This window comes from Cydia amplana, chromosome 1 (genome assembly GCF_948474715.1).
Source record: "Cydia amplana chromosome 1, ilCydAmpl1.1, whole genome shotgun sequence".
NCBI lineage: Eukaryota > Metazoa > Arthropoda > Insecta > Lepidoptera > Tortricidae > Cydia > Cydia amplana.
Window position 1 is genome coordinate 24842985 of NC_086069.1, and position 21404 is coordinate 24864388.

The window sequence follows — 21404 nt, forward strand, 5'->3', positions numbered from 1 at the left end:
GTATTTGAATCAAATTTAAGCAATTAATCATTACGTCGCCCATTTACACCTTAAAACGTACGAGCGAATACGTTTCCCTTTCAATAAGGCACATATCAGTATATTTTTTTAATGTGCTGATATATATGGACACCCTACTGGCCTGATTCGGAGACCTGACTTTCTGATAACATTGTAAATCCAGACAGTAATTACCTAATTGGTCGAATAGAATATCTATAATAAGCAGGGCTGGAAAAAATGCCCGTCATTTTAAATGAAACTATGGGCCCGATTCGGATTTTGAACTAGACATCTATTAGACATCACCAAGATACGATAACGATAATTTTAAGATCTAGCCTGTCAAATTTGACATTTCCGCGATTCTGAAGTTACTCTTGAACGATTTCCCACAAGATATTATTACGATATTTTAACGTAAAAGTGACATTTTTGCCCGAATTGAGCTGCAAAAGAGAACTAGTTGAAATGTAAACTACAACGTATCTAGTACATATCGTATCGTTCTCTAGTCTAGAACGGATCTTGTTTTCCGAATACCGCGGTATAACAATAATTTAAGACCCATTTATGAGACTAAAATGTTTGTTCACAGTCTACGGACGTCATTGGGGCATATTTCATAATTATCATTGGTATAAGAAAGTCTCTGTTGTACGTTGTACGGAACAGCGTTATGTTTCCAAAATGACGGGCGTTTTTCCGAGCCTTGAATTAATAAGACAAATGCGAAAACTGATGTGGCGTGAGAGCGTTTTCACATTGTCCGACTGATATCGGATGTCGGATGGAAGTAAAATTTTTCATTAAATAAATCATAATTACTAAAAAAAACGGCCAAGTGCGAGTCGGACTCGCGCACGGAGGGTTCCGCACCATCAACAAAAAATAGAGTAAAACAAGCAAAAAAACGGTCACCCGTCCAAGTACTGACCCCGCCCGACGTTGCTTAACTTCGGTCAAAAATCACGTTTGTTGTATGGGAGCCCCACTTAAATCTTTATTTTATTCTGTTTTTAGTATTTGTTGTTATAGCGGCCTTCCGACATCCGATATCGGAAAGGCGCTTCCGATAATTTCAGCCATCCCCTCCCCCTCTTTCCCTCCCTCCCTTTCCCTCGTCAGCAGCTGTAGGTGATAATATTTGTTTGGGTGCGTATGTGTAGGCATAATGTTTGTTATAGTGTGCGTAGCCGCTAAAGATGGCGCCCCCTTGGCTTGACTACGTGAATGTAGGATGCTACATCCGATATCGCATCGGACAATGTGAAAGCGCTCTTAGGGTGACCAAAAATGTAGAAAAAATTATCCAAACAAAACTTAAGTAAAATAAAATAAACACGAGTTAATAAAAATCTACCAGTGATAATAATTGTTACAAAAATATCATTCACGACTCAAATGTTACCGTGTAAAAGTAGAATAATATATCATAACCATTAATCTTCGCTTCAGCCACAGCTGAAACTTTTCAGCACGCATGCGTCCCTGTCAAAGCCAAGTGTTCTCAGAAAGTTTTCAGTCCGACCGACTCGGCTGGCGCGGTCAGGCGTCCTGCAAACGCTCCAAGTTCCAACTTGTCACGACTTGTCCGACTTGGCCCGACTTGTTGAACTTGTTTGATCGGACTATTGAAATGAATTCGGCGAAGTTGGTGGTGCTGGTTCTGTGCTCAAGTGCGTATTTGTTTTAAGTGTGATGTGTTTTTGATTGTTTGTGTCGGCGAAAATGGCGTGGGGGCTGATTTTTGGTTTTAAATTTTGTTTATTTCATTTAATTCTGAAATGTTTTATAGAATACACTTTCTTTATAAAATAATAATACCTATGCATCTGAACAGGCTCTTTGAAAATAACAAAACAAAACTAAGAGATCGATTTTTGCCTGCCTGATATCTAGCCAATGGGATTAGTGAGATAAAAAGATATCTAATATTTAAAACTTTCGCGTTTTGAACACATCAACGTTTAGAATATTCGTATTGAGACACCATATTTGAACAACGAGGGAACTAATCAAATTATTATTATTAAATATATAAATTATAAACTGAAATTGATGTCGTAGCTATTGTAACTACCATATTAGACTTGAGATAATAAAATATTATGTCATAAATAATCACAAATAAAATTGATAATAATATTATGAACTATTTTATTACGCTAGAAACGTATTTATATTAAAATTCCCATGATTTTTCGCCGAAACTGACCGAAACCGAATATTTGTTCGGATGGATATTTAAACGGTCATTTCAGCGAAAAGGATCATTTATAAAACTTGCCCATTATTTTACCACAGTCATTATAATACGTAGGAATTTCAGAAACAAATGCAGGCTTTAAGCCGCAGAGAAACTTTTCACATAAATAAAGCTGCTCAGTGATATAGCCGCCCTGGCCCAATATGCTGTTGTTTTTATACTAGTGCTTACATTGAAAAGGTCTCATGTCGCGGTCATTTCCTATGACTATTGGCTGTTTATAACAACCACTTCATGAGCACTGAAATGTAAACAGAGCGTTTTGAGAGTATTTTCAGTGCGTGGCGGGTACGAGTTAAATCTTTTTTTTGGGGAATAATGAAATTTTTTCACCATTTTTATGACATATGAATAGTAATTGTTATGTTATAGGAGACGGTGACGATACCTGTACATACCTACTTATAATTATAAATACCTACTCAGATGTACAGTCTGCATCAAAAGTAGAGTAACAGACTAGGCGTAAAACTATTTAAAAATAGTATCATAAAATAAGTAAGTGGACGCTCGAGTTGGGCCACAGAATAAATAATAGTACTAAGTACAGAAGGCTCACTCTCTAACAAAACGCGTCTGTTACGATCAGCACAGATATGGCCGCTAGGTGGCGATAGCGCCACGCGCGGCTTATGGATTTCCCCAAAATTGGGGCCGAACGGATGTACTTTTAGCTACCTGTAGCAAAGCGACGAAGTCGCGGAGAGATACACGCCTGCCGGCCTAGCCAAGGTGACAATCGCTATCGCTTCGCTATCGAAACGCTTTGTGTCTCTCTATCACTCTTCCATATTAGAGCGACAGTGACAGTTGCGTTTCGATCGCAGCGTTAGCGATTGACACGTTGGCTACGCGGCCTGGTTGGGCGTGCAGCTGCAGCGGGGCGGGGCCGGGCGGGCGGCGTGCATGTTAAACAAATGCAAACGTATAGGAGCGGCCTTAGTGCACGCTGCTCACATCACTTGTGAGCCCGACGCCACGCTGCACGCCCCGCCCAACGCTTCCGCTTCGAGCGTCCACTCAGTCCTTACACTAAGTTAACAAAAATTTATAAAGTCTCTCTATGTGGAACAATAAAATTAGCCTGTGGCAAATAGATTTGAACGCGTAATGTAGTGATAGGTATATATCTTTATTTGGAAAAGTATTCGATAGTGGCAGATACTTTTGGCGCGTTGTTTCATCCGCTGCTATTGATGCTGATTGTACATATACGGTTTATTTTCCGTACGGATAAAAAAAAGTCGACGCAAAACCTTGTCTGATTAAAAACATAAATTAATAGAACAAATATTCGCGCTCGTCACTTAAATACATGGCCCTTAGTGGCAATTAACTAAGTTATTTAGCGGGCAGAATCACTGCCGACTCTATAAAACTACACTATATAGGTAGGTATATGTATAATATACATAGATGGTTAATAACGGGTCATCAGGTTTCGATATCGTTAGCCATCCCATCCCATTACTGCATCTACTTACCTTATTACCAACCTGCTATCTGGGGGCACGGCAGTGCTCCCGCCAATTTGAGCATTGCTTTGTTATTGACTGCTTAGCATTGATTGAATGTCTTGTAGACAAATATCTACAAGAGTAATATATATATATTCCTCGACCGTTATTCCCATCTACTTGGGGTCGGCCCTCCTTGTCCTTCTTCTCAACTGTACACGATTCTGTGTGGTGTCTTTGTCGACGTTCAATGTTCATTTCTTTAAGGTCTTTTTCGATCGTCGTCAACCAAGTGGAAGGTCGTCTTCCGTGTCCTTTCCACGTCGTCGGCAATTGAAGGGCAAGCTTGACTATGTAGTCCTCAGGGCGTCTCTGTACGTGCCCGTACCATCGAAGGCGTTTTTCTTTTATTTACTCAGCTATAGGTGCCACCTTGAAGCTTCCTCTTATGTAACTATTTCTGATTTTATCCATTAGTGTGACTACGCCACCTGACCAGCGCAACATACGCATCTCCGTGGTATGTAGTTTCTGAAGATGGTTCTTATTGGTTGCCCAACATTCAGATCCGTACAAAATCATAGGTCTTATAGCAGTTTTGTACATTTTGCCCTTGATTTTGATTGGCATCTTTCTGTCGCACATTACGCCTGTCAGCTGCCGCCACTTTAGCCATCCCGATGTTGTTCTATGGGTGATATCGCCGTCTATCTTCCCGTCATTGGTTATCACAGAACCCAAGTATTTAAATTGGTCGACAGTTGGTAATTGCGTATCTCCGATGAGTAACTTCAAGTCATCCTTCTTCGTGTCAGCATCAAAAACGCTATCTACAAGAGTAATATACAACAGTAATATTGAGTCATATTATATCTTACCTTAACAACGCACCAAAAGTATCTGCAATCCTCAATTACAGTTTTTGTACTTAGCAGTCTTAGTAGCATATTGAAACAACTACATATTTATAATAAAAGATGCCTACCTACCTATAAAAAACTATTTTTAAATCTCCGTACAGTCAGGAGTGTCTCACTCCGCGATTTCGTCGCTTTGCTACAGGTAGCTAAAAGTACATCCGTTCGGCCCCAATTCTGGGGAAAGCCATAAGCCGCGCGTTGCGCTGTTGCCACCTAGCGGCCATATCTGTGCTGATCATAACAGACGCGTTTTGTTAGAGAGTGAGTCTTCTGTACTTAGTACTATTATTTATTCTGTGGTACAGTGTGCCCAGATGGCCGAGGGCCTCTTTTCTTCATTTTAATTGATTTTGCAACTGGCTATTTACTTACTAGATAGATTTTTATCTGATTATATATGAGGCATTCAATATAGAACATCTCTATTCTCGGAATCAGATTAAAACGCAATAGGAAATCGTGTTAAGAAGCGAGAATATAATTATGTTATCACTCGTACAGAATTACAGATATATTCTTGATAATTTTTTAATAGGTATAAAATAAAACTGACCTTTCAATGCGATTCGTTGAATTTTAACATTTTTAACTGAAACAAAATAATTAATTAACATGCGTGGGAAACGTACAAGCCTTACCGGTTGTCAAAGTTTATATGAATCGAGTTTAAAATTTAATTAAAGGTTTAACCTTTATGTACGTCCCGTACCTCTATGTACATACATCACTTGTCGAGGGCTTTATGTATACTTTCAACTCAATTTTAGGTAGGTACATACGATACAATTAATTCGAACAAAGAACGATGGAGTTTATTAAAAAGACTAGGCTCTGCACGCGACATCGTGCGTAGAAGTTTTTAAACTGAATCAGAATCAGAATCATTTATTGCGAACCATGGTACATAATAAAGTTGTTACAATAAAATGTGTGGAACACATGGCGCCCTGGTAGGGCATTGCAAATTAATCTTATATCTAGTTATAATTTATTTAAAAGTAATTAACACATTTTTAATAATAAACAAGCAAAGGCGTATTTTCTAAGTCAAATCATAAATTTGTATCTGTCATAAACTCTTCGACTGAGTAGTAGGCTTTAGAGGTTAAGAAATTCTTCAGCCTTTTCTTATACACATTGAATTTGGTCTCGTTCTTTATATCTATTGGGAGCTTATTATATATTTGTATATGTGCACCTATAGTATGGCCCGACCTTATACATATGTATTCTATGAGGCGGAAGAACTAAGTTATTTCGACGGCGCTCACTTTTTGTAAATTCGAACATCTCGATGTGTTTTTTGACAAATAACCCGATTTCAAGAATGTATATGCATGGTAAAGTTAGCATATTATTTTTAATGAAATATTTTTTGCAACTCTCGGCTCATGGGTGTTAACAATAACACGGAGGCATTTTTGAGGCAACTGTGGACCCCTTCCCACCTTAGTACAGTCAAGTGTAAAGATATGGGTGTAGACAAATTACTCAAAGATATGTCCCATAGTTCTTAATTCGTTGACATAAGAGTTATGAGACATGATTTGAGCATCCATATTTTTACATTTGACTGTACTAGAGTAAGATGTATTTTCGTATGTCGGACCATTTCGAAAATCAGATAAAAAACACCCGAAATTCCATCATAATAAGGTCCCTTTTCGGAATTATCCGAAGGTTTTCGACATTAGAAACTAACCGTTAATACACGTTATTAATTTTAAACATGCATATTTGGTTCGGTTAATTTGAATGTTGAAAGTTCGAGACTGTAGGTACACATACAACTAGCTAGACTAGACTATGTGTAAACGATGCAGGTAATTATTTTTGTTACAAAATGCTAATATTATTATACTTTCAACAACGTAAATATTTAAGTGGATAATACATATATGCTACAAGCCAAGTTAAAAAATATTATAAAAGTTCGACCCTCCGTGTTTATTATGTATAATAAATAGTTGCGCAATTTTAACAAGTTCAACAATTCATCTTCAGTTTGAACTAAATAGAAATGATTAAAATGACGACTAAAAATATACAGTAAATACAAAATAATTGCAAGTTGTAATCCAAAGAGCAATACAATAATTTGGTCCCATTGGAACTAATGTGATAATGAAGCTAGAAAGCAGTGGACCGCTGCGGAATAGAACCTTCGAGTTTGGCCATATTTGATTCGTTTTGTGACGAATGCTTAGTCCTTGCTAAAATTACATTTTTACCAGAAATGTATTCTAGTAACACAAATGGCTGTCCGAGTCGACATGCGATTTCAGCACAGTCCAATTTCCCTAAGAGCCGGGACAGTGATACATCATGTTCACGAAAATGCGTTATTCATGAGCGTGAATATCGCCCGATATGAAGACGAATACCTGAGCATCATCATCAGACTAAGTGTTCAATTTGCATACTAGAATGGTATTGATTATTTTGTTTGTGTTAGGCTCGGGTGACTAGGTACTTAGACACCAGATGATAGGGAATAAGATATTGCGTTTGGAATGAGTAATGTTAAGGTGACAGTCCATTTCCAACCGCAGCTGCACTACTGTTCATTTTACTATGGAAATTGACAGTAAAAGCGACGCGTTCAGTACCAGTAGTGCAGCTGCGGTCAGAAATGGAATGTTACCTTTAGAATGTTAATGTAGGGAATACTAGGCATTGTTAAGGAAATAGCCTTATTTGAATAAGTAATATAGTGGCTTGATTGAAATACTTAACAAGACTGAATATGAATATGAATTCACTGACACGATGCCTATAATTTAATAATCCTATCCTATCTAAGAACCGACACGTGATACCAATCTTGGAAGACAATATTCAACTAGATTCAAATTGTGGAAAACAATATTCAACAATCATTAAAGAGAACATTCATTTGTTTGTACAAACACACAAACAAACAACCACACATCCTGAATGCTATACCTATATACTATCTCCGTTCAGTCGAGGGTAAAAATATTCGTACACAAACATGCATACCTACTTGAGTTAACATACTTTTTACCCCAGATATCATCATCTAAAGGAGTAAAATGGCAGCTTGAAACTTCCATAACAATGCCAAGAATGAGTAGGCAAATACCACACGGACTTGGTCACAAGTTGTACAGTCGCCACCAGATATATCGGAGCGGCCAAGGTGTTCACAATATTTGAACACGCTCTCTAACGCCCAGACAATAGGGGCGTGTTCTGATATTTGTGAGCACCTTAGCCGCTCCGATATATCTGATGGCGACTGTACTATAAGAAATGCCTGTTTCAGAATGTGTAGCAGTCAACATAAAGCGTCTAGAAGTACCGTCCCTAGTCGAGATCGGCACCGACCACGTTATCTTGGACTGCGAGCACGACGCCCCAGAACTGCTGCCGGGGTTCATGATGAAGTGGTTCTTCAACGGAGCCTCGGGGCTGGTGTACCAGTGGATACCGCCTATGCGGCCGCAGGTCATAGGCCTGTTGAAAGGGAAGGTCGATCTCAACTTTAGAATATCTGGTGAGTATCAACCTATTAAAGAAGAGACGCCTATTGCTATCTCTATTGCACGCGCATAATTATATTGCTGTCAATCTCGCACAGTGATATTGACAAGCGGCATCATGGGCGGGTTTGCAATATAATTATGCGCGTGCAATTGAGATAGCCACAGGCGGGTACGAAAATCTATCTGGAAAGCGTCTCTGCTTTGAGAAATCTGATTTTTATAGCGATTACAATTTGGTAATATGCTCTAATAATAAGTCTTGTCCATTCTTGTTAGGTATCGTCATTAAATTGCAGATGGTTTTTATACATCTGATTTTATACCTTACGAAGCTGAAAATATTACAAGCATCATTATTATTATTGATTCTTCAAGACGATGTCAGTGAACCGTAATAAGGTTTCGTTTTTTATTGCAGGATTGGTGTATCATTCATTAGATTACCTTGTCCCCGATAGTACTATATAAAATTACAATGTCACCGAAGTTTTTTCCACTCAAAAAGTTAGTTTGAGGCTAGACATGCCCAGGCCGATATTTATTTGTGTATTATTTACTCAATAGTTTTGGTATTATTAGTGTTTACTCGAAGTTCTGAACTACGCACAATTTTAAGTTATTAGGTACATGATTACAACCCACTTGATACCAGTCGAATCAGAAATAACACAAATCGATAGGAGTTACTAGACTTAATATACCTACTTATTAAATATGCCCCTTAGGTCTGGGGCTTTGCACTTGAGATCACTCTAGGTCAACTATAATAGCCTCCTCTATTATAATTGATATTCGTAGTTTGCCCCGAGTACCAGGAGGCGTATCCTGATTGTAATCATGTCATGAAATTGAACTGAATTTGTTATGGATATGATCTGTATTGACAGATTCACTTGACATTGGTCAAGTCAAGTCACGTTACTAGAACTAGGAAAAAATTACAGATTTGACACTGACAGATAATGATCTTTTACACATTATGAGCTGTACGGCTACCATCAGTTTGTCACTGAAATAAACGCCGTCGAGAACGTAATTTACTTTTTATACATCTCGCTCGTACTCGCATATTAGTGCAAACGAGATGTATAGAAAGTAAATTACGTTCTCGATAGCGTAAATGTCAGTTTTTACACTGTCAGTGACTCTGTTATTACATTAACTGTCGGCGACCCGTTAGGCGGGTTCTCTGTTCGTAGGAACTTCTCGCTATAAAGCAGAAAATTGCTATCGGCTACGAACCTATAGCGCGTGTAGCTCACGCTGACAGTGCGTTAACAACGTGCGCTTTCCTAAGGGTGGTATTCCACCTGTCCAAATTCTTTGTCCAGTGTGTGTTTTGTCTCACATTTTGCTTGAGAGAGAGAGGAAGAGACGCCATGAGATTGGACAAACAAATTGGACAGATAACCACCCTTATTAATGTAAGGCCTGAGTGGACACTCGAGTTGAGTGTGCAGCGGGGCGAGGCGTGCGGCGTGCATGTTAAACAAATGCAAACGTATAGGAGCGGCCTTAGTGCACGCTGCTCAAATTACTGCTGACTCCGACGCCACGCTGTACGCCCTGCCGAACGCTCCGCTTCGAGCGTCTACTCAGGCCTTACACTTAGTGATATCTCGCCCTTCAGATATATTCTTTTCTAGAGGAACCGCTGCAAGCGTACAGAGCCATAAAAATCCTGAACCCGTCGACACACCTGAGTGGGAACTACACGTGCGTGGTGTCCACGTTTGAGGAGGAGGATCGTGAGACCAGCTCCATGCTCGTCTACAGTGAGTATAGTTTTACCTAAAGGCCACGGAACACACGCTCCTAATAGCGTCCGCTGCTAACACTTTCGGTGCCGGGCGCCCAGTTTCCAGTACAAAATGAACATACATACGTGTTCTTGGCAGTGAATATGTTAAGAAAGGGCGTAAAGGCAGGAAATAAGAAGCAAACAAAAGATATGGCCGCGCGAAATCTTTCACGGAATATACAACTGAAAATAAATGAAAATTGGACATGTTATCGTGATTTTTTTCTGTCAAGCCAAATAACCTTTTAAGGCTCTGGTTGGACCCTATAATTTTTTGAAAATCACATTTTCTAAACGATGACCTTTGCTGTGCACTCCTCTAAGCTTTTCCGCATAATATAAACAAAAATTGTTATATTAATATTTTAAAATTTTTGAATTTTAATTAAATTTTGAATTTTAATGATGTGTACATAAGTGCTTTGGTGTTATACTGTTAACTTATGGGTAAACTTTAATAAATAAAATAATTCGAAATTTATGCAAAACGTACATATGCCTTGTGGTACTAAGTGAAAATCCTTTGGTTGGATACGCATCAAAAGCATATGCACGATTGCACGCTGCTCTGCCTGGCCATCGATCCAGCGTCACTGATCAATCTGCAACACTCCAGGAACTAAAACACACCCCCGCGACACCATGAATAAAATTTGGCTGTGCCAGTACTTTCCATTCCCACTTCTATCGCGAAAGAATATTATTAACGTACCTACCTAGTATGTTGTTTTCTTTTAACTTTAAAAAGCTTTTCACATTTTGCCGAGTCATAATGGAGCGCGTTTGTTTTCTATGCACGCTTTTTCCTTTCTACTACGAATACCTATGTTGCCCAATGGAAAATAGTAGCACGGCGCAGTACGATGCAATAGAAACTGTGAAAGAATGGCTAAAAATAACATTTGACTGGTGAAATAGGCAGAAGGTGACGTGGATACCATATGTTTTTACTGCCAAAATGTCAAATTTTTCAATTCGTTTTATGACACGGTCTATTAAAATTTTATCGTATAGTAGGACTTATAACAATAGAGATCTAAATAAATACTATCATAGTCACGTCTCCATCTATTATTTTCTCAAGTCAAATAGACTCGATTTACATGTCTCCTAGACACATAACTAATAAATTTTCTGCACCCTCCTGATTATTTCTATATGGAAATGTTACGACATCCATTCTTTCTCGATGATAATCAAATGGATAATACAAGTTTTTACTGTTTATCGATATCCTTTGAAGGGCCCATTTATTACATTTACATGCTATTGTAGATGGTATTATGAAGATACTTAAGTCCCTATAAATAAATTAGGTGTATTACATCTTGTCTTATTTAATTGTAAAATGCAAGAAAATGTTGAGTTGAGTCAAGAGAATTTGAGTGTGATAAAAGACAACGAAAGATATCGTTGCGAGAGCTTTAAGTAGACGTGTTTATAATAGATTATCATACAACATTGCCGGCCTAGGCTGGCAACGTTACTTTAGTCCGTGCGTCCGTAATACGTTAAACTGTTAGGTTTCCTTCCAACTCTTTTCCTTTCGGTCATTCATTATAATTATGGAACATAAGCATACCTCGCAACCGAGCTAGCAAATCTGTAGCAGTTGTACGTCAGGGTTATCACTACTACGCATAAACTAAAGTACAAAAAATATATTTTCTTTGTTTTCAAACACACCAATATTATCAAGCAATAAAAATTCCATGTTAATATTTGAAATAAATGCGAAAAAAAACGTGATTTTATAAACAAAATAACAGATACATTGAGACGCATCTAATATTGACATTGACCTGTTAATTTATATTATTTGACAGTAAATTGAACCGGGTTATATCGGAAGAGGGTCAACAAGGTTCTCGATCAATTTTATTAATCTTACATACAATAAAGTTAAAGCAAAATGTTTCATCATAATCGCCAACCCTGACACAAAACTGTCATATGCTACGGTTTTGCTAGCTGCGTTGCGGGGTATGAACATAAGTAACATAATATTGTATATATATTTGCAGGTCCAGGCAAAAATTTCCACTTCGTACAGGAGAAAAAATACGTGTTCTTAGTGACACTCACATGCGCCGCGGAGGATTTGTATCCCAGACCGAGCATGACAATACTCTCTAAAGGGTGAGTTATACACTTGTACATTTATGCCATGAGAAAACCGCTGTCACTTGTTGCTAAAAGTTCCGTCCCAGAAGCCTCTGTAACTCTCTATGCTATAGTCCGTCAACCAAATCTTGTCAGTAGCAATGTAAAGCAAACTAAAGTAGGGCAACACTCAAAGAGCAGTATTGCGCTAAGAATAGCAGCAATGTACATCGAACCAAAAGATTTTTTTTTCCGCTGAGCGCGCCCTGCGTACGTCAATTCAAATTGTCACTCGCGGTTTATTGAAAAAATTTGAAACTTGGACGGACAATTTAAAAGCGATGTTAAAACAATGTTAATCAAAATGATGAACAAATTTGAAGATATCAAAAACAACTCCCTATCGTAGTGCTTATATTCTCTTTGTTCCCTATCTATGTCTTCTATGTTTACTAAAATAAAATCATATCAAAATGCAGATAATTAGATAGTGCATATATTTGTTATTTACAATATAATATGCCACTTGTTAATGTAAATTAGTGTACTCATATGACATACCTGTGTAATTTTTTTGATTGGTATATATTGTACAATAGGATTACATATTAAAAATAAAACAACTGATATTTGGGTGTTTATTTAATTTAAAGGTAAATAAGATAAGGGTCACTTTAGCTTACACTATAATTCAGGTCATTAATTGAAAAAATATAATGAAGTTACCAATGTTACCGGGTTACTTCAACAAAGCATAATACTCTGTAGTATTCTATTGCATCTTTGTAAATAGTCACAACCGATTGCTGAAAATATTAGACATGTGGGCCTATGGACGGTTTCCAGGACACAATTTATGGTCTTGTTGGATAGATTTAGGCATACGTTTTAATTTTATTTATGCCTTTTAACCCTAAAACAAAAAAACTGAACATAATCTTAAAAGTTCGAAAGAGTTCTTCCAGTATGTACTTGTCATAACCTCAATTTTTAGTAATGTTTACCATCAACGAGCATGATTGTACATTGTAGGCCCCTTAGCTTTCTCTCTCTCTCTCTCTCCCTAGCCTTATCCCATCATTTGGGGTCGGCTCTCCTAGTCCTTCTTCGCCAGGACGCTCTGTCCCGGGTTGTCTCAGATGTGACATTTGCATCTTTCATGTCTTTATTTATGGTAGCTATCCATGCTTGGCGGGGTCGCCCTCTTCCTCTTGTTGGCGCCGGAAACATCTCGAGTACTTGTCGGGTCATGTGTTCGGGTGGGCGACGCATTACATGCCCGTACCATCTAAGTCGGCCTTCCACTAGCTTCTCTTGGATCGGTTTTACCCTGAAGCTACCACGGATGAGGGTATTTCGGATGCGATCTAGCAGCGTCACACCTCCAGCCCAGCGCAACATCCTCATTTCAGCAACATGTAGTCTATTCTCTTGTTGCTTTTTGAGGGGCCAGCACTCGGCGCCATACGTTAGAGCTGGTCGTACGGCCGTTTTATAGACTTTGCCTTTAATGTGTACAGGCATTCTCTTGTCGCACAACACTCCTGTTAGCTCTTTCCATTTCACCCATCCTGTGTTAATTCGCTGTGTTATGTCTGCGTCGATAGTTGCATCGGTGGTGATGACTGAGCCTAAATATTTGAAACAGTCGGCCCTATTCAGGGGTGTGCCTTCAAGACTAATTGTGTTACTGTTGCTATTGCCGCTGAAATTACAGTGTACGTATTCGGTCTTTTGTTTGCTGATTCGCAGTCCGGCTTCCTCTAGCGCGACTCTCCATTGCTCCAGTATTTGCTGTAGGTGTTCCGCATTTTCACTGACGAGTGCTATATCGTCAGCGTAAAGCAGGTCCCAGGGGGGCGGCCGTTGCAGCTTCGCGGTTAGATGGTTCATTACTAGATTAAAGAGCAAGGGGCTCAGCGCTGAGCCCTGGTGAACTCCAACCTTAACTTCGAATTCATCACTTACACCAGCCGGGCAACGTACTCTTGTTGTCACGTCCTTGTACATGTCTTTGACAACGCTGATGTAATATTCTGGTACGTTATGTGCTCGTAATGCCCGCCAAATCAAGTCTCTTGGAACTCGGTCGAAGGCTTTCTCTAGGTCGATGAACACCATATGTAGATCAGTCTTTCTGTCCCGATACTTTTCCATTAAGATTCTTATGGTATGGATGGCGTCCGTGGTCGACTTTCCTGCGACGAAGCCGCACTGGTTTTCTGTGACCTCTGTGAGTTCAAGCAGTCTCCTGTTTATTACTCGTTCCCATATTTTAAGGGTGTGCGATATTAATTTAATTGCGTGGTGATTGCCGCACAGCCTGATATCTCCCTTATTTTTGTAGAATGGGACTAGGTAGCTTTTCCTCCACGCCTTTGGAATACCCTTGGCCAGAATTTTATTAAAGATGTTGGTCAGGAACGCTATACCATCCGGCCCTAGTTTCTTCCACAACTCAGCAGGTATATTATCGGGTCCCGTAGCTTTGTTGTTTGCCATTGCCTTAACAGCTGCTTGTACTTCGGCTGGTGTTATGCACGGAATCGGTCCTACTGTTTGTGGCGTTAGTTGAATAGGCTGTGTGTGTGGGTATGTTTCATTTAGGAGCTGAGAATAGTATTCCTTCCATCTTTGTTGGATGTCTTTATCTGAGGTAAGTAGCCCCCTTAGTAGGCCCCTTAGCTTTGCTTATCCTTATTTAATGTATTGGTATTTAATGGTGACAGCAGAAATATCTCTTGAAACAGAAACTATTCAGAATGAAAACAAATAAGGTGACGGCTGTCGTTCACGATCCACATTTCACAGATAAAACACAGATGACACGCATTTTGGAATTATTCGAACACAGTGTTGCTAACCCGCGATTTTTCAAATTTGCCGCCTTTTACTACTGACAAGATTTGGTTGACGGACTTTAGCACATATTTAGGCAATGCCGTAACGACCAAAAAGTATGACAAAGAAAATTCGAACTACAGATTGTATCTCGTTTTGATTGTTTTATTTTATTTATATGAATCAGAAAACAAGACACAAATAATAATTAGTTACGGGATTAACAATATGCCACTAGGGTATGACTCTAACCTACCTACATTTAAGAAAACTGAATGGAATAGTAATTTTTTTTTTATTATTCATAAAAGTAATTAATATCGTTGTTGTACGGACATCCGGCCAAGTGCGAGTCGGACTCGCGCACGGAGGGTTCCGCACCATCAACAAAAAATAGAGCAAAACAAGCAAAAAAAAAAACAAGCAAAAAAACGGTCACCCATCCAAGTGCTGACCCCGCCCGACGTTGCTTAACTTCGGTCAAAAATCACGTTTGTTGTATGGGAGCCCCACTTAAATCTTTATTTTATTCTGTTTTTAGTATTTGTTGTTATAGCGGCAACAGAAATACATCATCTGTGAAAATTTCAACTGTCTAGCTATCATTGTTCGTGAGATACAGCCTGGTGACAGACGGACGCACTTGTTGCCGATTCGTCTTTGATTCGCAGTTAGTTCGTTAGAAACGAGAGAAGGAGCTCACAAGTAAATAATAAAAAACCGGCCAAGTGCGAGTCGGACTCGCGCACGGAGGGTTCCGCACCATCAACAAAAAATAGAGCAAAACAAGCAAAAAAACCGTCACCCATCCAAGTACTGACCCCGCCCGACGTTGCGTAACTTCGGTCAAAAATCACGTTTGTTGTCTGGGAGCCCCATTTAAATCTTTATTTTATTCTGTTTTTAGTATTTGTTGTTATAGCGGCAACAGAAATACATCATCTGTGAAAATTTCAACTGTCTAGCTATCACGGTTCGTGAGATACAGCCTGGTGACAGACGGACGGACGGACGGACGGACGGACGGACGGACAGACGGACGGACGGACGGACGGACAGCGGAGTCTTAGTAATAGGGTCCCGTTTTTACCCTTTGGGTACGGAACCCTAAAAAACAACTAAATAATTGAAAACTATGACATATCAATGTCATTTCGAATATCGATCGTCCGAAGTACTTGCGTCTAGTAGCAAATGTATAAACTCATACTAAACACTAATCAAAATGTAAACAGGCCCTAAGGCAAGTGTACATGCTCGTAGGGACCTTATCAGATATCAGATGAATCAGATCTTACATAAATTTTAGAACTACTGGTTCACCGTAATGTAAAAAATAATAATCTTAATACCTACTCAGACTTCATAGGCTAGGTACACATTAAACCTAAGATACTTCATAAAAATGCTGTTCTATAAGAAAAAACAACGTAGTCTGCTTGAAGTTTAAAACTTTTTTAGGGTTCCGTACCCAAAGGGTAAAAACGGGACCCTATTACTAAGACTCTGCTGTCCGTCCGTCCGTCCGTCCGTCTGTCCGTCCGTCCGTCCGTCCGTCCGTCCATCCGTCTGTCACCAGGCTGTATCTCACGAACCGTGATAGCTAGACAGTTGAAATTTTCACAGATGATGTATTTCTGTTGCCGCTATAACAACAAATACTAAAAACAGAATAAAATAAAAATTTAAATGGGGCTCCCAGACAACAAACGTGATTTTTGACCGAAGTTACGCAACGTCGGGCGGGGTCAGTACTTGGATGGGAGACCGTTTTTTTGCTTGTTTTGCTCTATTTTTTGTTGATGGTGCGGAACCCTCCGTGCGCGAGTCCGACTCGCACTTGGCCGGTTTTTTATTATTTACTTGTGAGCTCCTTCTCTCGTTTCTAACGAACTAACTGCGAATCAAAGACGAATCGGCAACAAAGTTAGAAATTGTATCCCAGGTAAATGCTAAGGGCCTAGTTGCTTTTGTATAACCTACTTAATAAAATATTGTATGACAAAAGAAACAGTTTTTGTTTTAGATTTAGTTTAGGTATACTAATTAAGTAAATACGTAGGTTCTTATAATATAGTAATTCTAGATGTAGATAGGCTGCCTACGCCTAACGAGTAGGCGTATGATTGTCTTGTTTAAATATGAGTAGGTACCTACTTGTCGCAATCATTTCTCGATTACGTCCGGGTTATGACCATATAATTTACCTAATCATTTTAGTCTTTCGATACCTATAGCTGGTCAACCAAATCTTGTCAGTAAAAAAAGGCGCGAAATTCAAATTTTCTATGGGACGATATCCCTTCGCACCTACATTTTTCAAATTTGCCGCCTTTTTCTACTGTCAAGATCTGGTTGACCAAGTATATTTACATAGTTTTTCGATATAGATCATATATTAGCTTAAATATTAATGTCATTTTTGGCAGCGGGTTCAGTAAAGAGAAGTCTTTTTAACAGACTACAGAAAAGGAGAAGGTTATTTAGTAATATTTTCCTCCCACTAGTGGAGTCGAGTAACTGTAGTAGGAAGACCAAGAGTTAAAACCATATTTTTTTCAATAGGGCAATATAAGATGTCTATAAGAACTTGTACCTATCTATAGAAAATACTAACCCCCTTATTCATAAAACTACGGGCTTGATTTAGTTAAATTTTGTTTTATCCCTTTCTTACAAATACATAAGTCAAAATGACAAACGATTATTAGCTAATTGAGGTTTGTAGCTTGTAGCGCGTTTGTGAATAATGGGGTAAGTAAATAGTGCTCGCTTTATCATGAAAACGATAACTAATTCCATAGGTTTTTGCTGATTTGTTGTTTTACTGGAAAAACAAATATGCGCGCTAATCACTAACACGATCGTCCATGAGGTATCAAAACCTGTTAAGAGCCGTAAAAAAGTTGTTCAATCTGAATCGGCCTCCAGAAATTATTATTCAATATTTTTACTTGCATGTAATATAGTCAGAAATACGAAGCCTCTATTACCGGTGCCTTATTATGGCTTCCGGTTAATTAACACCTACGACATAATAACTTTTGATTCAATGAAATATGTTTTACCCTGTTGACATAATTTACTTACGATTGTTGCTTAGGCAACAGTCTTCAAAGTAGGTATATACTAAGAAAAGATACATTATATATATTAAGGCCCATTTAGACGGTTCATGAACTTGCAAGCAATATTCGATACATTTGCTAGTACATAAGTACAAAGAACAATGAATTCAGTTGATCGATCAAATATCGCAATGTAACGGAAATCGCATGCAAATTCTACAACCGTGTAAATAGGGCTTTAGATGTAAAAAGTCTAACAGAAAATCTTGCCTCAAGTTTGTTAGCTGAAGTAGATGGTACTGTACGGCGCCATGTGTTTTAAAATAACTAAATTACATCTCTTCTGCTATTATTAAATCTTATTTAAACCTTTATTCAACTAAAAATTACACAGAGTCATCATACCGAAAAAATATCAAATTCTAAATTATTAAAATCTAAAACAAACACATACATAATAATATAAAGCCAAATTTTAAACAAATCACTATTACTAAATTATTAATTTGTTTTAATTGGCTCTTGAAGTAAAAAGCTAAAAATAAAACTAATCCAATCCCAAGAAGTCCGCAAAAGTACAGTTTACAACCCGTATATGTGACTTCGAACCACGGAGGTGATTGCCAAAATCACAAACAAAATGTTAGCTATGCATTAAAGAAAGACGCAAGTTGAATAATTGAAAATGAAGCCGCAGTGCTTACTTAATTTCTTTGTCCGCAGAAACCCATTAAAGCAGGTGGAAACCCGAACCGAGATGGACTCGTGGGGCATGTACTCGCTCACCAGTACTGCCGTCGTTCATGATGATGACGTATCTCGGCCGTGGGAGCAGTTCGTGTGTCTCCTGACCCTGCCGCCTGCCAACTATACTACTAATCGAACCACGCTATACTACCCTGGTGAGTGTGGTGGAGTAACGTTTCGCCCAGCTATCTGTGTCTTCCAATCTCTATCTGTCCTTCAAACTGGAGCTGTCTCGACCTTGGGAGCAGTTTGTGTGTTCCCTGACTCTGCCGCCTGCTAACTATACTAATAATCAAACCACTCTGTACTACCCTGGTGAGTACAGTGGACTACTCTTAGTCTGTTTTCCTTACTCCCTTTGTCTCGTGACCCAAGATGAGTCGATGACTAGGTCGTGCGGTCCAAGGAACAGTGTGTGTCTCCTGACCCTGCAAACAAGCGACAGGACCACCCTCTACTATCAGACCACTGTCAATTATGTGTTGCGAGTGTTGCTACTGTATTACAGTTTATGAGCTAAGGTATTTTTTCTATCGGTTTAAGCGTCCGGATATGTTGAACACGGCATTACGATGTATATTGAAGGAGTTACATTATATAGGTATCAAATTATTTCAGGTTTAATGCCGACGGCCTACAGTGCAGCTATTGAGGTGGTGAAACCACAGGAGAGGCACACTAATAGTAAGTAAACATGGTTATTTCTAAGCCCTTAGAGCGTTTTCACATTGTCCGATTTGCTATCTATACAGCTACCACCAGTTTCACATTGACATATTTGCTAGCGTGTGCGTAACTTTCTTTCAATGCAACTCGCTCGTACTCGCATATTAATGTGAGCGAGATATATAGAAAGATAAGAAAGTAAGTTACTCAGACGTTAGCAAATATGTCAGTTTGACACTGCTAAGGCAGTCGTGGCAAGGCTACTAATGTCGGATTATCCGACAGATACGATCTTTTTATATTGTTTGTATTTAATTTTTGTTTGTTATTTAAAAGAAAGCGTTACCGCAAAAACAAAAGGATTTGATGCTATAGGGCATTTTCTAGCAGCTGTTTTTCTCCAAAGGTCATCCGACATGCGATATCGGATCGGACAATGTGAAAACGCTCTTAGTCTAATACTTGTACTATAGTGGATATGCGGCACGATAGAAATACGTGAATCCGTGTCTATACGGTCATTCGATTATAATTTCAGTTTATTGGATACGGTCAACGTCATAGATATATTAACCCTTTTGGACCTGACTTTTATGTAATAAGATAAAAAGAGAAATTTTATTTCTGACACCGTCTATAGCTCCAAAACTAATTTTAACACGTCAAAGTATCATACAGTCAGTCAGTCTCATACGAGAGTCAACCGGCGGCGCGGCGGCGTAAATACGTCGCACCAGTAAAAACATCCTATTACGATAAACGTTTAAGTCGATTTTTATTTGTAATAATATATTATGTTGTCTGAAGGTCAATAATTCGAGATATATTTAACTTGTTTTATTTCTATAATAAAACATAACATGAAAAATATTACTACCTGAAATGGTGAATACTTATTTTTGTACCTATTAATGTATTTACATTAGCTACAAGATTTTTTTTATGTAGGTACCTTGATTGTGGTTTCCTCTTGTCCCCATTTTTCTCTGTGGATATTGACATTATGGAATAGTCATTTGGTTTACAATGGGGCAAAGTTGTTCCCATCCCTTTGTTTGACTTTTGCGATTTATTGATTAGAGAGTAGGAGCGAAAACCAAATTGCATACACATGTATAAAAGCCATATAATAATTAAAATTATAAAAAAAAACAAACGAAGGGGCATAGTTGTGGTTAACATACTCGTAGGTAAGTATACTTACATCAATTTACGTATAAATATTTTTTTATGATGTTAATAACCAGAGATTCCGGAGAGGAAAATGGGGTGTACAACCTTTGTATGACAAGCGGTCACGTGACATCGCCCCCTTTCCTCATAAACATTTAAAATGACATGCATTTGACTGTATGATTAAATATCTTTTATTACAGAATGCCCCGCTCTGAGAGATCATCGCGACAGCTTAACTATTTCAGTGCTACTTCTGACTGTTTCATATTTAAAACTCTTTAAACTCGTTTGAATATAATGTCAAAGTTTTATTATAACTAAGCCCTATTTGTCTGACTGTTTTTAAAATATGCATTTTTGTTATTTATCAGGTAGGTACTGTTGTTAATTTATTCTATGAATGGTTATGCAATGTTTGTAATGAAAATTGTGTTCAAAATTTAACAAAGTGTCTATTAGGTAAAAAATATGTCTTAAAATTTTTGAGTTTTTGATTTATAATGTCCACTGTCACTGCTAGAAAGAAATAACATGTCTTTTAACAATCAAAGCCGTTTTAAGATTTTCCAATAAGGAGTAACAATGGTATCTATAGGTATCTTTGTTACTCCTTATTGCTTCTGTTACAACCCACGGTAGAGTGTCATCTGAAAATGAAATTTTTAATATTCATTACGATTTCTAAACAGAAAATAATTTATTCAAAACATTGCCTTATAAAATTGTGAGCATTGTATAACGTGTGTAGGTATTTTATTTAAAATATCATGTATTTCGTGCTTACAAAGGTTCTTGAAATAAGTACTTTGTCATTTCATACCTTATAGACAGTTGTAAGTTCTTTTAA

General features: G+C 38.2%; 1 protein-coding gene across 1 annotated transcript; it reads left to right on the top strand.

Annotated features, from left to right (window-relative positions):
* The first annotated feature begins 1396 nt into the window (after nucleotides 1-1396).
* On the top strand, nucleotides 1397-20957 carry LOC134651645 (uncharacterized). The gene is made up of 7 exons (XM_063506747.1): nucleotides 1397-1679; nucleotides 7936-8166; nucleotides 9802-9930; nucleotides 11981-12095; nucleotides 18692-18870; nucleotides 19334-19399; nucleotides 20758-20957. The coding sequence occupies exons 1-7, from the start codon at nucleotides 1484-1486 to the stop codon at nucleotides 20847-20849; spliced, it is 1008 nt and encodes a 335-aa protein (XP_063362817.1). The 5' UTR covers nucleotides 1397-1483; the 3' UTR covers nucleotides 20850-20957.
* The last annotated feature ends 447 nt before the right edge of the window (nucleotides 20958-21404 follow it).